Here is a 16,037-nt window from a genome sequence, read left to right as displayed (position 1 = left end):
ATTAGGGAGAGACATGCATAGCCAAGTGATCATGGGGTCTAATGAGTAGCTTGCCGGGCTGGAGACACAGCGATTCAGACAGCTCGCGGGTCGCGGCTAGCAGGCCAGTAGAACGGCCTTAGGGGATGTCACGACGGAGAGTCAGTTGCAGCCGCTTTGGGCAGTTACGTCAGCAGACCAGTCGTGATGGATCGGCAGGGCTCCGTGTAGTAAAAGGGTCCAGGCCAATTGTCAAAATAGGTATTGTAGCCCAAAAAAATTTGCTGATGGACCTCTTCAGCTAACAGTCCGATATGCTCTAGACAGCTAGCATGCCGCGGCTAGCTGGTTAGCAGGTGGGCATTCAGGGGACATCACGACGGAGGAGCCTGTTGAGAATCCCCTCAGGCGGATTACGTCGGTAGACCAGTCGTTAAGGATCGGCGGTGCTCCGTATCGGCAGTAAAAGGGATTCAGGTCAATTGGCAAAATAGGTATTGTAGCCCAAGGAGTGGCTTATGGACCTCTTCAGTCAGCCGGGAGATGAGCCTTGCATGGGCTAGCTCCAGGCTAATTGGTGCTTCCTTCGGGACAGAGACGTTAGCCACTCGTATAGCACCTAGCTAGCTGCGATGATCCAAGTGAAAAGGTTCAGAGCTTGCGGTAGGTCTCCGGAGATGTGGGGAAAAAGAGTCCGGTAAGCTCTGGGTTGAATCTCGCTCTGCAGACTGGCAGTTTTCAGGGCTAAAGGTTAGCTGATGACCACTAGCAGTGGCTAGCTGACTACTAGCTAGTAGCTAGTTAGCTGGCTAGCTTCTGTTGGGGGTTCTGGTTCTAAAGTAAAGAAAATAGCAGATCCATACTACATCGGGTGAAGCAGGTTTTATCATCCCGGGGTTAATAAAAAAAATATGTAATGAGCTGTTCAAAACAGACTAGGACAGTTCTGGGCCGAAAAATTCAAATTCTATACAAACCCTGTAGATGTTAAAAAGCAGCACCCACGAAGCAGATACAACAGATCAAAATGTTTAGCTTTAAATGTTGACTAACTATTGTTTGTTCACATTATAAAAAATAAAAATACATTTTATTTGAAAACCAACAGAACAAGAGAAAATGCTGGTTTCAATGGCATAATGTTAATGAGGAAATGTTTAGACTATGGTCAGATTTTGGTTAGGCTACTTTGAAACAAGGTAAGACATGCCTCAAAAAATTACATAAAACTTGCAGGTACTGGATTCCCTCCACTCAGATTGCAAGGTGGGTGATGTGCTATGCGCAATTGGCACTGCCCTTTCTCTCGTTCTTGTGACCATTTGATCTTAACAAACCGTGCCTTGCCTATGTCGACAGAATCAAGCCGATAACGTTGTTTAACATTATATTTGTCAAACATGACTGGTGTTTAGCCTATATTTTTGTTTGAGAGGGAGACACATTTCTGGTGTCTCCCTCATGTCAACATCGCAGTCTCATCACTGTGGAGCTATATTTATACTCATTCAAGTCACGAGTGTGTCCCAAAGTTGATGGGTTCATTGATCTCTTCACCAATTTCTGGAAGTCAACTCCAGTTTCGTCAGCGACACGTGACAGCGCTGGGCCTTCTGAGCAAGTTGGTAGGGGTAAGGGGTTTGTTTGGGAGTCACAGAGAGTCCACTGGCAGACTTGAACTGACAGCCTGTTTGAGAGAGGGAGACAATAACTTATTGTAGATGGACATATGAGAAGCTACGTCTCTGCTGTAGCTTGATCAGTGGGCCTACCTTTAATCACTTTCTTGTTCTGCTCTCTTCCAATTGTCCACTGGGCCTCTGTCATGTCTGACAGAGCTGCATTTCTAAGAACTGACACTAAAAGGGAAAATATTAAGCAAAAAAGTATCGGTACATTTCTATTTAAGATTTAAGATTCAACAATCTTGAAGAGCACTGATCATGTTGCATCACCAATGGTTTAAGCGAAGATTGAGGTGTTATAAGCTGATCCTAAATCAGTAGCCTAATACAGGACTTGCTGTGGCAATTAAGGAAACACAAATGACAGACTCCAGCAGTTACAATCTTTATTTGCCTATTGTGATGCTAAACTCAAGCGTATCAATTAAAAATAGACTGTATAGGAAGAAAATACATTACAGCAAACGTTGCTAAGAGTTTTCTGCCATGGATAAATAACTTATTTGGCTTGAGGGATTGCAACTGGGCGAAATTATGACTAAATAAGGTATCATCTAAAAAAAATATGTTTTGTAGTAACAAAAATAGTACTTCATGAATCGGACTTCTTACCTGTGACATTCACCTCTTCCACCGTGAGAGCCGATGTGTGGTGAGATTTTCTGGCATTAAATGGACGCTGTGCATCACCCAGGTTGGTGCTGCTACTGTACACAGTGGTGGCAGGTGGGGTGAGTTACCCCAATGCACTATGAAGCTTATTGAAAAGCACTGTCAATATAATTTTTTTATAAATAAACTAAAAAACCTCAATAACAGTCACATTTGAATCACAACCTCTACATATTGTACACACTTTTTTCAGTACTGTGACATCTATAGATGAAGAAAATCCTCCTTATGTGTCCGTATGTGGATAAGCACATACCATGCTGTACACAGGGTACACATCGGTAAGTTTTGCCAAGGGACCACTTTATTTGTGCAATGTTTACTTGAATTCTGATTATTTCCAGGGATATACGACATGCTGAAATATGGTGGGTGAACAAAACATTAGGAACACATGCTCTACCCATGACATAGACTGACCAGGTGAATCCAGGTGAAAGTTATGATCTCTTATTTATGTCACTCGTTAAATCCTCTTCAATCAGTGTAGATGAAGGGGAGGAGACAGATTAAAGGAGATTTTTTAAAGCCTTGAGACAATTGAGACATGGATTGTGTATGTGTGCCATTCACAGAGTGACTGAGCAAGACAAAATATTTTTCCTGTGTATCAAGAATGGTCCACCACCCAAAGGACATCCAGCCAACTTGACACAACTGTGGGACGCATTGGAGTCTTCATGGGCCAGCATCCCTGTGGAAAGCTTTCAACACCTTGTGGAGTCCATGCCCGGACTAATTGTTGTAAGTGAAAAACTATGTTCCCTTGACGGAGTGATGCTGAATGTAAAGATTAATTCTCAACTTACCCCACTGTCCCATACTTTATTACAGATAGGAGGCTTATCATTTCATTATATGATGTGTAAATATGTCATTGCCCTCCACCATAGGTTCCAATGTTCATTGTTCAATTTTTTTTTTCATCACAATGATACACCATGGGATATTTCTAGGAAAGTCTTCTTGCCTCTCTTTCCCTCTAAAGCTTTGATTAGAAAAACATATTTTTACATCACACTCTTTGTTTACCATACCTCCGTAATGACTAACAACAATTTTATTACGTTGGATACATATAATTGTGCGGTGTAGGGTTCAACTTCTGGATCAAGAGCGGTATTTCATGTGTTCACCTGGGACGTGTGAACCCAGGACATATTTCTTGACAATATGACAAGTGGTTGCTCTGGTTGCAATGCCATGATATTTTACACTTTTAAGTAAGCCCCCCCCCCTCCAAAAAGCCATATTACAACCTATGTGTTGTGCTAACTGCGTTGTTTGCTCTTTAACCTGTTAATTGATATGCCTTGCAACCATAATATATAGGCCTAAAGGGCGAAACAATAAGAAAACAGTGGCAGAAAAGCACTGCCTCCACTATTCCAGCACCATTTCAACTTCAACATTTCAACATTATCAAATGACCCCTGCTTCGTGTAATACAGTGACAACTAAAATATACCAAAAACAATTTAGTCCAATCAACATAAGCTAAATATGATGTGGCTGTCCATGATTCTGATTTCTGTGTGCATTCGTGCAAGTAGAAAAACATGTTGACTCACCCTACTTGTAGAGAAACGCCAATGCCATCCTCCTCTCTTTCATGATGAAACGGTCTATCAGTCATGCAGTGTAGACTTTATTTTTTGTTGTCCTAGGCTATCTGGCTAAAATGCTTGCTTGCTTGCTTAAATTCATGGGCAACATTATCTAGTTAGCATTAGCCTTCTACATCTAGCTACATATTGAACTTCCATCCTCTCAGGCCAGGGGCACAACAATGTATGAGTTAATGGTTGGATCAGAATCACCATTATAATCATTGGCCAGTACGGAGAATTAAGTACAACCACAAGTCCAAATTCCTTTATCCATCCATGGCTAATTTAGGAACGTGCCAATTTTAGCTAGTTAGCCACCGGACGACAACAACACAACGAGATGCAACAATTGAAGTTATTTCTGTCAATGACGTATGCTCTCAATGCGATTTGATTTGAGTCAAGCCAAAATCCAAGCTGGCTTCCCTTGACACTTTTTTTTTGGTGCACCAGGACAATTCACAGTTGAGCTTGCTCAGCTCAGCTCAATGCTGATTGGCAAATGTTTTGTACTGTTTTTTATCAAGGGAGGCCAATTCTCGCTGGCTTCCATTGTATTCAATGTTATAGGCGGCAACAATGTCATACTCATTTTGACCAGATAGCATCAGATGGCCCACACATAGCGAGACAGATGGGTGCTGTTTGGCTTGTTGGGATGCTTTCTCCTGTGAATTGCGAGTTGAAGGAAAGTTATGAAACACAGAGACAAAAGATAATAATTTTGATTTTGTATTTTTTTATTGCTACATTTTGTGTGGGGGGAAGCCTGGCTTCCCTTGGCATCCATGAATACACACCATTGATTGGAGATGGGCTGCGCTTTAGAAGAGAGTGAGAGAAAGATGAGTGTGAGACAAATGGGGAGAGAGAGAATGTGCGTGTGCGTTTGTGTGAGAGAGCAACAGGGAGAGAAAGAGGAGATGTCTCTGTGATGGATAGATAGAAAGAGTATTTAGCTTGTGGTTAAAAAATGTAAGGCCATGCCGGTGCGCAAACAATTTGACATATCTCTCTTCAATTTATACCTCCTCTCAAAACACGGGTCCTTATTCTCCAATCATGGATTTCATATAATTGAATTGGTGTTGGCATTAGCTGGAGGGAGTTTTTACAATTTTTAAATTCATGACACTGAGTGTGGAGAATCGGGATGCAACCTGTCCCATTTTCTGTTCTACTCCCACAGTTCCAAAAACAATGTTTTTCTAAATGATCTACCCTCCTCATCCTCCTCCCTCCCTTCCTCCCCTCCTTCCTAGTGAGCCAGTGCCCAGGGGCCTCCCTGGGGGCAACACACCTGTGGCCCATGAGGGCCCCAGTTCCCCCTGCCGCCACATCCAGGCAGAGAGGGTAGTGCATGAAAAATGGGCTGCCAAAGAGTCATATGTCAAACCCAGGAATGCCTCTCTGCTCTGCCTCTCCTTCTCTCTTTCCCTTTCTCCAAGATCTCTCTCAACTGAGAAATAACATACAATACATCATCTGCTTAATGGTTTCATTCTGTTTTTAATTACATTTCATTAGACACCTATATATTTTGGAGGCCCCTAAGTGTGTACTAGGCACTGACTGGTTGCAAGGCACTTCAGTCAAGTCATCAGAAAGGAATAGGCCAGGGGATGCTAACCATGAAGTTCAGGCTGATACTGTATATACTCCCCACAGAGGGGTTTAAATTCCATTCCATCTTATGGATATGAAACCATATAAACAGTAGCCACAAGTTAGTGGCAAGTGCTGCACATAGATTAGATGAACTATCCTCCCTTAGTGATACGAGCAAGTAGATTCCAAAAGGAGAGAATTTAAAGGAATGGAATCTTTCACTATCACTCTTATCTTCTAAAACATGCAGGAATTCCTCGCTCCCGGACAGCAATTACTCACACCAGCTTGTGTAGGCCTAAGTTTCAAGGCTTCCGTGCGTGCAGGAGCATGTGAGTGAATGTCTGTGTGGGTGCCTCTGTAAATATGTGCTAGTTTATTAAGGACAATTCCACCAATCATCATACCCGCTGTATTTCTGTATTTTGAAAGTTACATATCTTAACTTGATTGCTGACATGCAAAGCATTTTGGGAATATATCAACAATGGACTAATGAAACAAATACCAAAATAGATTTTGGGTGGAGTCTTCATTTAATGTTTTGTGTGTGCATGTGTGTGTTTCAACCATATAAGAATGTGTAAATGCTTGTTTATGCTATTCAAACCTTGTTTATGTGAGTGATCAACTCCAAAAGTCCACATTGTTAGACTATAATATTATGGAAGTACAATACTCAGGAGACAGTACCCGATAAAGTTTGACAGTATTCAACAAACATGATTCTATATAAATCATTATACCCACTGATAATCCCATAATCGAATATGTACATACACATAAGATTATAATTGCCCTGATATAGGGTGGTTTAGGAAAGTCCCAGTATGTAGAGCCTTAAGGTAGACGCCAGTAGACGTTAACACAAGACAGCTATTTCAACTTACTCTCCCCAAATATTGAAGGTGTGGTCTGTACCTAATGAACCATTAACCACTTTCAAGCAGTTTTTTTTACACTGTTCTGGTGAGTATTTATTATGGCAAATAAACTAAGGTAGGGATGGCACAAAACTGCCTCAATTATATGGCTATTTTTTTACCCTGCACTCAGGTTGTGTGGTTACATCAAGACATGGGTCAAATACATGTATCACAAACATTCAAATACCTGAGGTGTGCTTGATTCAGCTTCACCCACATGCCTGAGGTGCAGAGTTTGCACTTTTTGGGACTATTCCAATGGTTTTATTATAAGCAAAATGAAGCACACCGCATTTTCCACATGTATTTGACTCATCCGAACACTCTAAACGACTTTCCTTCTCTCGTCGTACTTCCTCCCTATCCCCCTTCTTACATTGAACCCGCTCTCTGAAATAATAAAAATATCCTTGATGAAGATAAGAAGCTATTTTCAGGCAGAGCATTTGGACATATTACAGCCCTATATCCCTTCAGCCTTACACCACCTTTGCTGTAGAAACCTAGCTACCAACCATACCAATGCCCAGACTGCCTGGCAACAAGCTACCATCCCCAAACTGTGGGGCTTTACCTTTTTTGCCAGAGATTTACCGGCATTCACACGAGGCAGAGGAACAAAGAGACTATCTGTCAGACAGACAGAGAGGCCCATGCAGAGACAGACAAATAGAGAGAGATAGTTGGCTCAATGTACTGGAGATGTGCTGTTCTCTTGAAACAGAAGCAAGGTTCCAGTTGGGAAGGTGAGTAATAGTCTCTTGGCACACTGGTTCTTTTCTTAAGGTAGCCCCACAGAAGGGTAGCTAGTTAAACACACCAGGCAGGAGCAAATGATGCAGGATCACTTGATGGGATGGCCTGTATCGCTGGCACAGGAGCTTGAGTTTTTTCAGGAATAGGTCTGCTAAGGACACGTCTTTCATGTTGTGTATGTACATTGTGTGTGTGTGTCCATGTGTGTGCATGCGTGCGTGTGTGTGCATGTGTGTCTGTCTAGGAGATATCTCGGAAACATGGTTTGGAAAGACGGAGGGATGACTATACTGTTGGCATGGTAATATAAAGAGGGCAGGGAATGTGCAGGAGCAAAGGTTGAGGTGGATGCGATTAAGAGGCTTGCTCCACAGTGATTCCAGTAGCAGAAGGTATGGGAGCTTTCACCTCCACCGGGCTCTCCTGCTCCTCCTCTTCGTCATCCTCCTCTTCCTCCTCTCCAATATCATCATCATGCTCCGGGACAGCGAGCCCCGCCGGACGATCAGTGGTCAGTTGACACTCCAGGCCCCCTGCTTCTCCATTGAAGGTCAGCTTGGCCTCTACGCTCCCAGTGCTAGAGGGACTAGCCAGCTCCTCTCCTCCCTCCACACCCAGCACTTCCTGGGAATGCACCTCGGCCAGGGGCAGATCCCCATCCATGCTTCCCAGGGGAGGGATATCCACGTGGGCATGCCCGCTAGGCGAGCCTCCGGGCTGGGTTGAGTCCTCCCCTTCACCACGCATCTTCTTCACATTGAACGTCATTGGCGACACCTTGAATGAGGAACTCTTGGAGGCAGGGCTCTTTGGGTGGTTTGGTGTGAAGCTCTTCTTGATCTTCTCGCGGCTCGCTGTCGGCACAATCTTGGTGCTGATCTTGCTCATCTTTTTCTCGATGCTCTGGCGTGAGAAAGCCTTCTTCAGGCTGTCCACCTTCTTCAGACTGGAGCGCTTCAGCCGGTCTGCTCTGGATCGCTCAACGGAGGGCCGGATTGCTCCCAGACCCAGCGTTGCCTCTTCCTCCAGGGCTTCGTCTTCCTCCTGGTGACCCCCAGCATCATCGTCGGAGGAGGACAAGCTGATGGTATGGAGACCCTCCTCCTGGGAGCGGTTGGCGTCTGTGCCGGCGACGGACGTGGCAGGCGCCGCAAGGGCGTTGTCCTCCAGCTGGCTGGCCTGGGGGGTCTTGGGTGAGTCCTTGATGAACACGCTGGAGGGGATCTCATTGTCTTCCTGAAATACAGATGGGAGAGTGTTAGGATTAGAAAGGTGGTCATGTGAAGGAATGGGATGATCACTTGAATCAAGCCTTAGGTCATGACTTATTAATCAAGTGGATTAACACAAAACCATGCACACTATAATTGTTTTTGATTGTCAAACATAAGTATCAGCATTAAAACATACATACACACTGTATATCAATAGCATCTATAATTTAGTTGAATTTACATAAATCAAACCGTGCATGTGCACTGCAATAATGAGCAGTATACAGTACATCTCCAACCCTCTTCCAGAACAAATAGTTCCTACGTAATCGCAACATTTGAAAAATGACATGTATGCCATTTTTATGCTGCTATTTTTAAATTAAACTCTCATGGGAATATTTCTAACCACACATGCACATAATCCACACAAACATTCAATTCATTTCACCGTACATCATTTGCCGCTGTATACCTTGGCAGCCATTAACGGATATCAAGGTTCAAGTGTGTAACAGTTTTGGACATGTTGTGCACATCTTTTTTCAGTAGGAGCTGACCCTGGAAGAAACATGTCTCCACATGTTTCTTTTCTCTACTCCTGCAGACATCTGAGGAATTCCTACCTGTTTCTCTGCATGAGTCTCCCCCTCCCTCCTCTATACCTTCACTCTCTCCAGCCATGAAACATTTTTTATTGCTATGTTGAGAAAAAGGGAGTGTTAAAAAGAGAGGGTAGTCAAATCTCCTGAGGTATCGAAATTACTTTGCTTGTTTGTCTTCTCTAGTCATCTTACCTCCTTCTTCCTCCCCTCATTCTATGCACATCCATCTCCCTGTTTTTCTCTCTCCTTTTCTCTCTCTATACCTTTATACACACACAAACACACACACACACACACACACACACACCTCATCCACATATATTATAAGCAGCTACAGTCTATCCCAAAATGACAGTTGGTGGTTTGTCATCTGACAGCTTCCAGAGCATTAGGTACTCAAAGTACCAGTTACAGGTACCAGCCACACCCATTGATAAATGTCAATGCTGATGTGAAAGTAGGTAAAGGGTTAAGGTTTGGAATACGGTTGAAACAGAAAATAAATAGAAATAAAAAGAAGTGCCTAGCACTGGGATTGCACCCATGAGCTTCAAAACCATAGCCCACAGTTTAAACCCTGCGTCCATCCCATCTACAATGCCCTAGCAAGCCTACTATACATTAATAGACGCTCGCTTTGCCCCTAGTGAACAGTATTGAATTGCATGCATGCACAAGACATCTCCCAATGTCCTGGGGATCTGGACAAACGTCTAACACTGTAGTTGATCTGGTGGGACCTGGCTGCTTTTTGTTTGCATGCATCTATTGCTTCACAAGTTCATTCAGGGCTCAAGATATGCCAATGTAACTTCAACTTCTACGAAAATCATGAAATTATGTCAAAAGTGGATTTACGCAAAAGTTTGAGTAAGTCAGGATTCAGTAAATGACCCAGAGTGGAAAGTAAGCGTGTGTGGTGTGTGTGTAAAGTGGTTATATTGGAAAGCCCCGAACTATCTTTTAAGAAATTCATCTCCTTTGTATTTACTGTGTGTGTGTGTGTGTGTGTGTGTGTGTGTGTGTGTGTGTGTGTGTGTGTGTGTGTGTGTGTTTGTTTCCATTCAAGCGCACACATGCGCATGTGTGTTAGTACACGAAACTATGAGTATATGTGCCCTCCATCATTTATTACACAGCATGGAAGAATGCTGGAAGCTATAGGAAGGATGCCACACATTGCTTTTCTGACCATGTCATGTGTCAATAGGTTGTCCTTAGTGTCTAGTTAGGGACCAACCAGAAGGACAGGAACAGCCCTCCCCCATCAATCCCTCACTAACTCACCACCAATTGCACGCCCTTTCAGGAAAGAACATTTTTCTTGACAGACTAAAGGTGCCTTGAAGAGGGGCCTCTCTTTTTTTATTGAGGTGGTGACTGTGACACATTGATGTATTGTTTAAGTCTGTTGAATTACATAAAACACAAGTACGTTAATGTACCATGTTACTTTGAAGAAAAAATAACCTGGGTCATGTTCATTAGGACATGCAACTTAAAATGCTTTAAAATGCTGTGCAAAGAAAAAAGTGAAATTAGTGTTTCTTATTGGACAAGTCCAGGTATTCACTTGCTGTTTCAGTTTGTTCACTTCCATTTGGTGCCTAATGAAAGTCTATGGAAAGAAACATTGCTATGAAATCCATTAAATACATTGTGAAGCATACAGGAACGTCGGTGCGCTGGATTTTTTTGTCAAACATTGATATTTCTCCTCTTTGCACCTGGATGACCACCAAGTCTAGGTCCAAAAGGCTCCTTAACAGCTTCTACCCCCAAGCCATAAGACTGCTGAACAATTAATCAAATGGCCACCCGGACTATTTACATTGACGCAAAGTAAACAACCAATAATCATACATCACCAGCCTTAACTAAATATATGAAATGCCACTTCACCGTGAAATGCCATATTAACCTGCAGATACCAGATACCCAGGACCTTATCTGAGCCACGCACTGCGTGATTCACAGCTCAGGTGGAATTAGGCGGATTCCAAGCATGTGCAGCTTCTAGTGACAGTGGAGGTAAATCTGTCATCAGTGTTCTGTTCTTTTGAGTTCCTCAGGATTGAGCCCAAAGCCTTTTATTTAGAGGCTCCGGCTTTAAGGAAGTGCCTCTAAACGCTGTGCGGATTCAGTTTTACTAATTTCTACATCATATGGATAGACCCATTTTATCAAAGCCTCCATTGACATGGTAATCAATATGACTGTTTATGTTGAACTCTGGTTTGAGGCAATGATTCTCACATGCACTAATGTGTATTTAATACGGATTAGGTAAATCAAGATTGACAGGATTCTCAGGCGTTCCAGGCACATTAACCTCATCCAAAATGTATTTATTGTACAGAAGAACAGCTGACCAATAGCATAGGTCAACTTTTGTACTATGACGGATAGTAAATTGACATAGGCTAGTGCTTTAGCTTTTCGTTAGGCCTACTCATCTTGTTGGCTGACCAAAAGTAGGCTAAATGTGGACAGTTCTTCAATATGCGCCTCGGAATTCGATGAGAGGGATGAGTACAGTTGCACCCCCCATGTGTCTGTCTTCATTCACTAATTTTGTATACATTTTTTATTTAACCTTTATTTAACTAGGCAAGTCAGTTAAGAACAAATTCTTATTTTCAATGACGGCCTACACCGGCCAAATCCGGACGATGCTGGGCCAATTGTGCGCTGTGTATGGGACTCCCAATCACCGCCGGTTGTGATACAGCCTGGATTTGTAGCCTACTTCTTAGCTGAAATGCCTGTGAGATGGACCCAATCATGTGACGAGAATTAGCTACATCTGACAGAGCCATGTGAGTGAGAGTTGCTTCGGAGCAGTGCAGCTGGGAGAAGGGAACTATAATTATTATATTCAGCGCAAGGGCACAACAGCCACATTGGCCACAAAAGGCATGGATTTTTTTAAGGGGCATTACGGTCACACAAGGGAGATGCCACTGCAAAATTCGAGGCTTGGTGAGAATATTATCAAGTGCTTGTCAAATTGTGAATGATAGACTGATGAAATGTGTGCAGCTTTAGACTTTTTTCAAATCATCGTTAGAGTCACATCATACAGCCTTAGAATGTATTCTAATCAAATACATAGCCCAACGTTCTTATCCTAACTAAAGTTGAATAAATAACTCTAAATTAAGTATACACAATGCCTTAGGAAAGTATTCAGACTCTTGACTTTTTGCACATTGTGACCGGTTTCAGGAAACTAGGCGTATGTCGCGGGTCACTACTTCACAGGAGAGCCGTTTGAATGTAAACTTTTTTTTATTATCAAAATGCTTTTTTTTTTTACAGAAATGCCTTCTCAAACATGTGAATCAACGTTCATTAATAACAAACTTGTATACCATCTGTAAATACAAATACAATTCTTAAATTAGCCTAGTAGGTTTAGCCACAGAAAAAGCGGCATCATTCCCACGAGCCATGATTGGCTGAGATAATGAGTGGGCTGGACATGCCGAGAAATTAGTTTGGATTGGTTTGCCATATAACCTTCTTCTGTCTATTTGACCGGGTCAGTATGTCTAGGTAATCCTGTCTAACGTGTTTTTTATGCATCGTCTATTGCTCTCCACTTTCTGGGGGACCGAGTTTTGAAATCAGTGGAATTAGAGTATGATAGCTAACGGGATTACATCTTCAAACTAAGGGCAACCGTGGCATCTGTGACAGAGGGAGAAGCGTGCATCCATGTATATGAGCAAGATTGTCAGGCTAGCTACATTTTCAGATATTACACGTTTCTAATTTTGTCAAAGTCATTTTAATTTTAAGTTTACACTAGCTAACATTAGCTGTCTGGCTTCCTAGCTAACCTTACGTGTATGATCTGTGTAGTAATATTATTCGTATCTCACAGCCATTTTCTTTGCTAGGTATATCCTAATATTAGCTGGCTAACATTGAACCTGGTTGGTTAGCTACCTGCAGATTCATGCAGGGTAGTAAAGTCACTAGTTGGGATTATGGTTCATTGTTTAGCTATCTAGCTAATTACATGTCTTAACAAAAGACTCCACTATGCAAATAACCATTTCAATAGAATGTTCATGATGTCACTGCAACAACTGTTGATGGACGTAGCTGATAAATTCACTCTGGCTATCTAGTCTGATTTCAGAGAACTCTTGTCTGAGTGTGCCAGAACTCAGAATAACTGACAAATTTACAAACGCTTACCACCTGTTGAATATGGCCGGTGTCACAGTGAACGTTGGCAAAAAAAAGCATAACTAAATTGTTGCCAACAGCACAGTTGCAGTCACCAACGTTCAAGATAACATAAAAACAGCCTAACCAGCTCTGCTATGATGAGTAAAATGGTCAGTGAGCTGTTGTCTCATTTTTGTCTGGAAGTAGCTAGCAAGCTAGCCAATGTTAGCCAGTTAGCTTTGGTGCTTGACTGCTGTTGTTAGGACAGATTGCTCGGATCAACCCTGCTCCTCAGCCTCACATGTGAATCCTTAAAGAGATGGGTGGGGCTAAAGCTTAAGAGGATGTGAATGATGCTGAATGGGTGTAGTCAAAGAAGAGCCCTCCAGTAGGTGAAAAAAAAATAATATAAAATAAAAGAGGTGTACCAAAACATTCAAAGGCCATTTTCTCAAAAGTGAGGTGAAAGTTTATCAACTTTCAAAGCAGAATTACTTTCCCATTGTTCTTCAACTATGGTGTGTGGTATAACATTTTATAGCTCTGAATTTCTACTTTTATCCAATATAAAAAAACACAATTTAAATTGTTATTACATAGGACCTAATTGAGCCGGTAGGTCACATACAGCATAGCCATATCAGGGCCTAAAATAAGGACAACTCAGAGTATGGTATTCTGTTATTCTGAAGTAGACTACATTTTCTTCATATCATGTTTCTTTAGATCTGTCTAAAATAAATAATGGATTTATTGTGATTGTGTATATTAAATTGATGTATTATACTTTTTTAAATGTAGATGTTACAAATGTCTGCATCAGTGGCTTGTAGGTCATGCGTGGAAGCCAGGAGATGCTAAATATGTTTATGTTAATTAATGTCTCAATTACCGTGAGACCAGCAGTTATTTCCTTGACAATCACCGTCTGTCAAAATTTCATGACCGCCACAGCCCTAGTTAGCACCTCAGGGCACAGGTCTAGTTTCAACCAGACCTCACTGGGTTAACCTGTTCTCCCTCTTTCCTTGCTTCTTGTCAACCATCCACTCCCTTCCCTCCATTTCTCCTTCCTGCTGTTGATGAAAAGAAGCAACTGTCCCCATTTCAGCGCAGAGATGACAAACATATCGAGTGCCACACCCATACTTATCCTTCCAACTGTCGCTCCGAATTCAAAATTGTATTAACATGTTCAGTGGTGACCCGTCATTCAGGGCAGGTGGGCCTGTTTAGCATGTTACTTTGGCATTAATACATGTCACATGTCGTTTTGCAAACAATGTAAAACAAAAAATAGAGTTAATAGTTCCATGCAAACATGTTCTCTTTTTTGCTTTCTTGAGCAAGCCAGCTCCAAAATGCAGGTGTTTCAGCCTAGCTCAGGGCTTTCTGTGGTGGTGTGGCAGCCAGCGGAAAATTTAGAGCGTAGGGGTTGGTAATGTTCTCTAGTTGCGGCGTGATTGGCTCAGTGCTCTGTCACTCATGGGGACACTATGTCACTGCAACATCTATGGGTAGAGTTTGAAAATGCAAGCCCCGTGGGTGCTGCCATAGATTTACATTAGAAGTGCCCATCCGAGAAGGCTCAATGTCACTGGCCACAGATAAAAGGATGTCAAATCATATTATATCTACCGTAGCTTTGATTGGACTGATCATGTCAACATACCATCCAAATCTTAGCTAGCAAGCTAGCAGTCATCATCATGAATCAAGTCAACAATATACTGGCAAATCCTTTTCAATCCTTGTCAAAAGAAGAGAAATTATGAAGAGAAATTATAGATAAAACGTATCGGTGCTCATCGAACATTGGATATAAACATTACACAACAAGTTGGAATTCGCAAAATCAACAATGAGTGGTTTGGAAGGAATCAGCAGTGCAGAGCAGTCACTAGCCTGCTATTCAGTGAAGTAACTATGTTGTCCAAGTCTGGGTTTAAGGGTCTGTTTTCCAAGCTTAGAAGGATAAACATTCAACATGAAGGGACAGAAAAGGTTGACTACATTACCCATGCTGTCAATCCAGCATGACTTCTGCTGTGTTCAAAACAACTGGAAACTTGGAACTGGGAAATCTCAGACTAAAGTGAGTTCAAGACGACTGAGAACATGAAAAAAACTGAGCTCCGACTGGGAAAATACATTTTGAACGGTCATCCAACTCGGGAACTCTGACCACCTTCTAGAGCTCCGACATTTTATTTTATTTTACCTTTATTTAACTAGGCAAGTCAGTTAAGAACAAATTCTTATTTTCAATGACGGCCTAGGAACAGTGGCAGGGCAAAGTTTGACAAAGTTTGATGACAACATTTGCCCATGAAGGATTGCCGCGCATCCTGGCTGTTCAAGTCACCACAGCCAAGGGGAGTCCAAAAATAGCTTGTATGATGCTGATGTAATATGCCAGGGAGAGATGTATACTGCAGTTAAGAAAGTAATTCTAAGTGTATGTTGTGTAGTAAGCTGTTAGTATCCCATGTGTAATTTGGTCCCTTTTCCCCGCCTAACTGATTCTACTGTTGTGACTTGGTGGTGCACATGTAGCCAATAGCCTGTTTTAGAGAAATGTTTTAACTTCTTGCTCCTACTTGAGACGCAGACATCTCAAGTAGGCACCTGGAAATGCAAATGCGCTACGCTAAATGCTAAATGTACTCGTTAAAACTCAAACGTTCATTAAAATACACATGCAGGGTATTGAATTAAAGCTACACTCGTTGTGAATCTAGCCAACAAGTCAGATTTTTAAAATGCTTTTCGGCGAAAGCATGAGAAGCTATTATCTGAT

General features: G+C 42.2%; 1 protein-coding gene across 1 annotated transcript in view; it reads right to left on the bottom strand.

Annotated features, from left to right (window-relative positions):
* Nucleotides 1–4,668: 4,668 nt before the first annotated feature.
* LOC139396209 (caveolae-associated protein 2-like) overlaps nucleotides 4,669–16,037 on the bottom strand; it is a 29,710-nt gene continuing 18,341 nt past the window's right edge. Inside the window, exon 2 of the mRNA XM_071143342.1 lies at nucleotides 4,669–8,472. Within this exon, the coding sequence (XP_070999443.1) occupies nucleotides 7,591–8,472 (882 nt within the window). The 3' untranslated portion in view covers nucleotides 4,669–7,590. The remainder of the gene's footprint in view (nucleotides 8,473–16,037) is intronic.

The sequence above is a fragment of the Oncorhynchus clarkii genome, chromosome 3, assembly GCF_045791955.1.
Source record: "Oncorhynchus clarkii lewisi isolate Uvic-CL-2024 chromosome 3, UVic_Ocla_1.0, whole genome shotgun sequence".
NCBI lineage: Eukaryota > Metazoa > Chordata > Actinopteri > Salmoniformes > Salmonidae > Oncorhynchus > Oncorhynchus clarkii.
The sequence above is the reverse complement of the archived record's forward strand: the minus strand, read 5'-3'. Positions and strand labels throughout refer to the sequence as shown.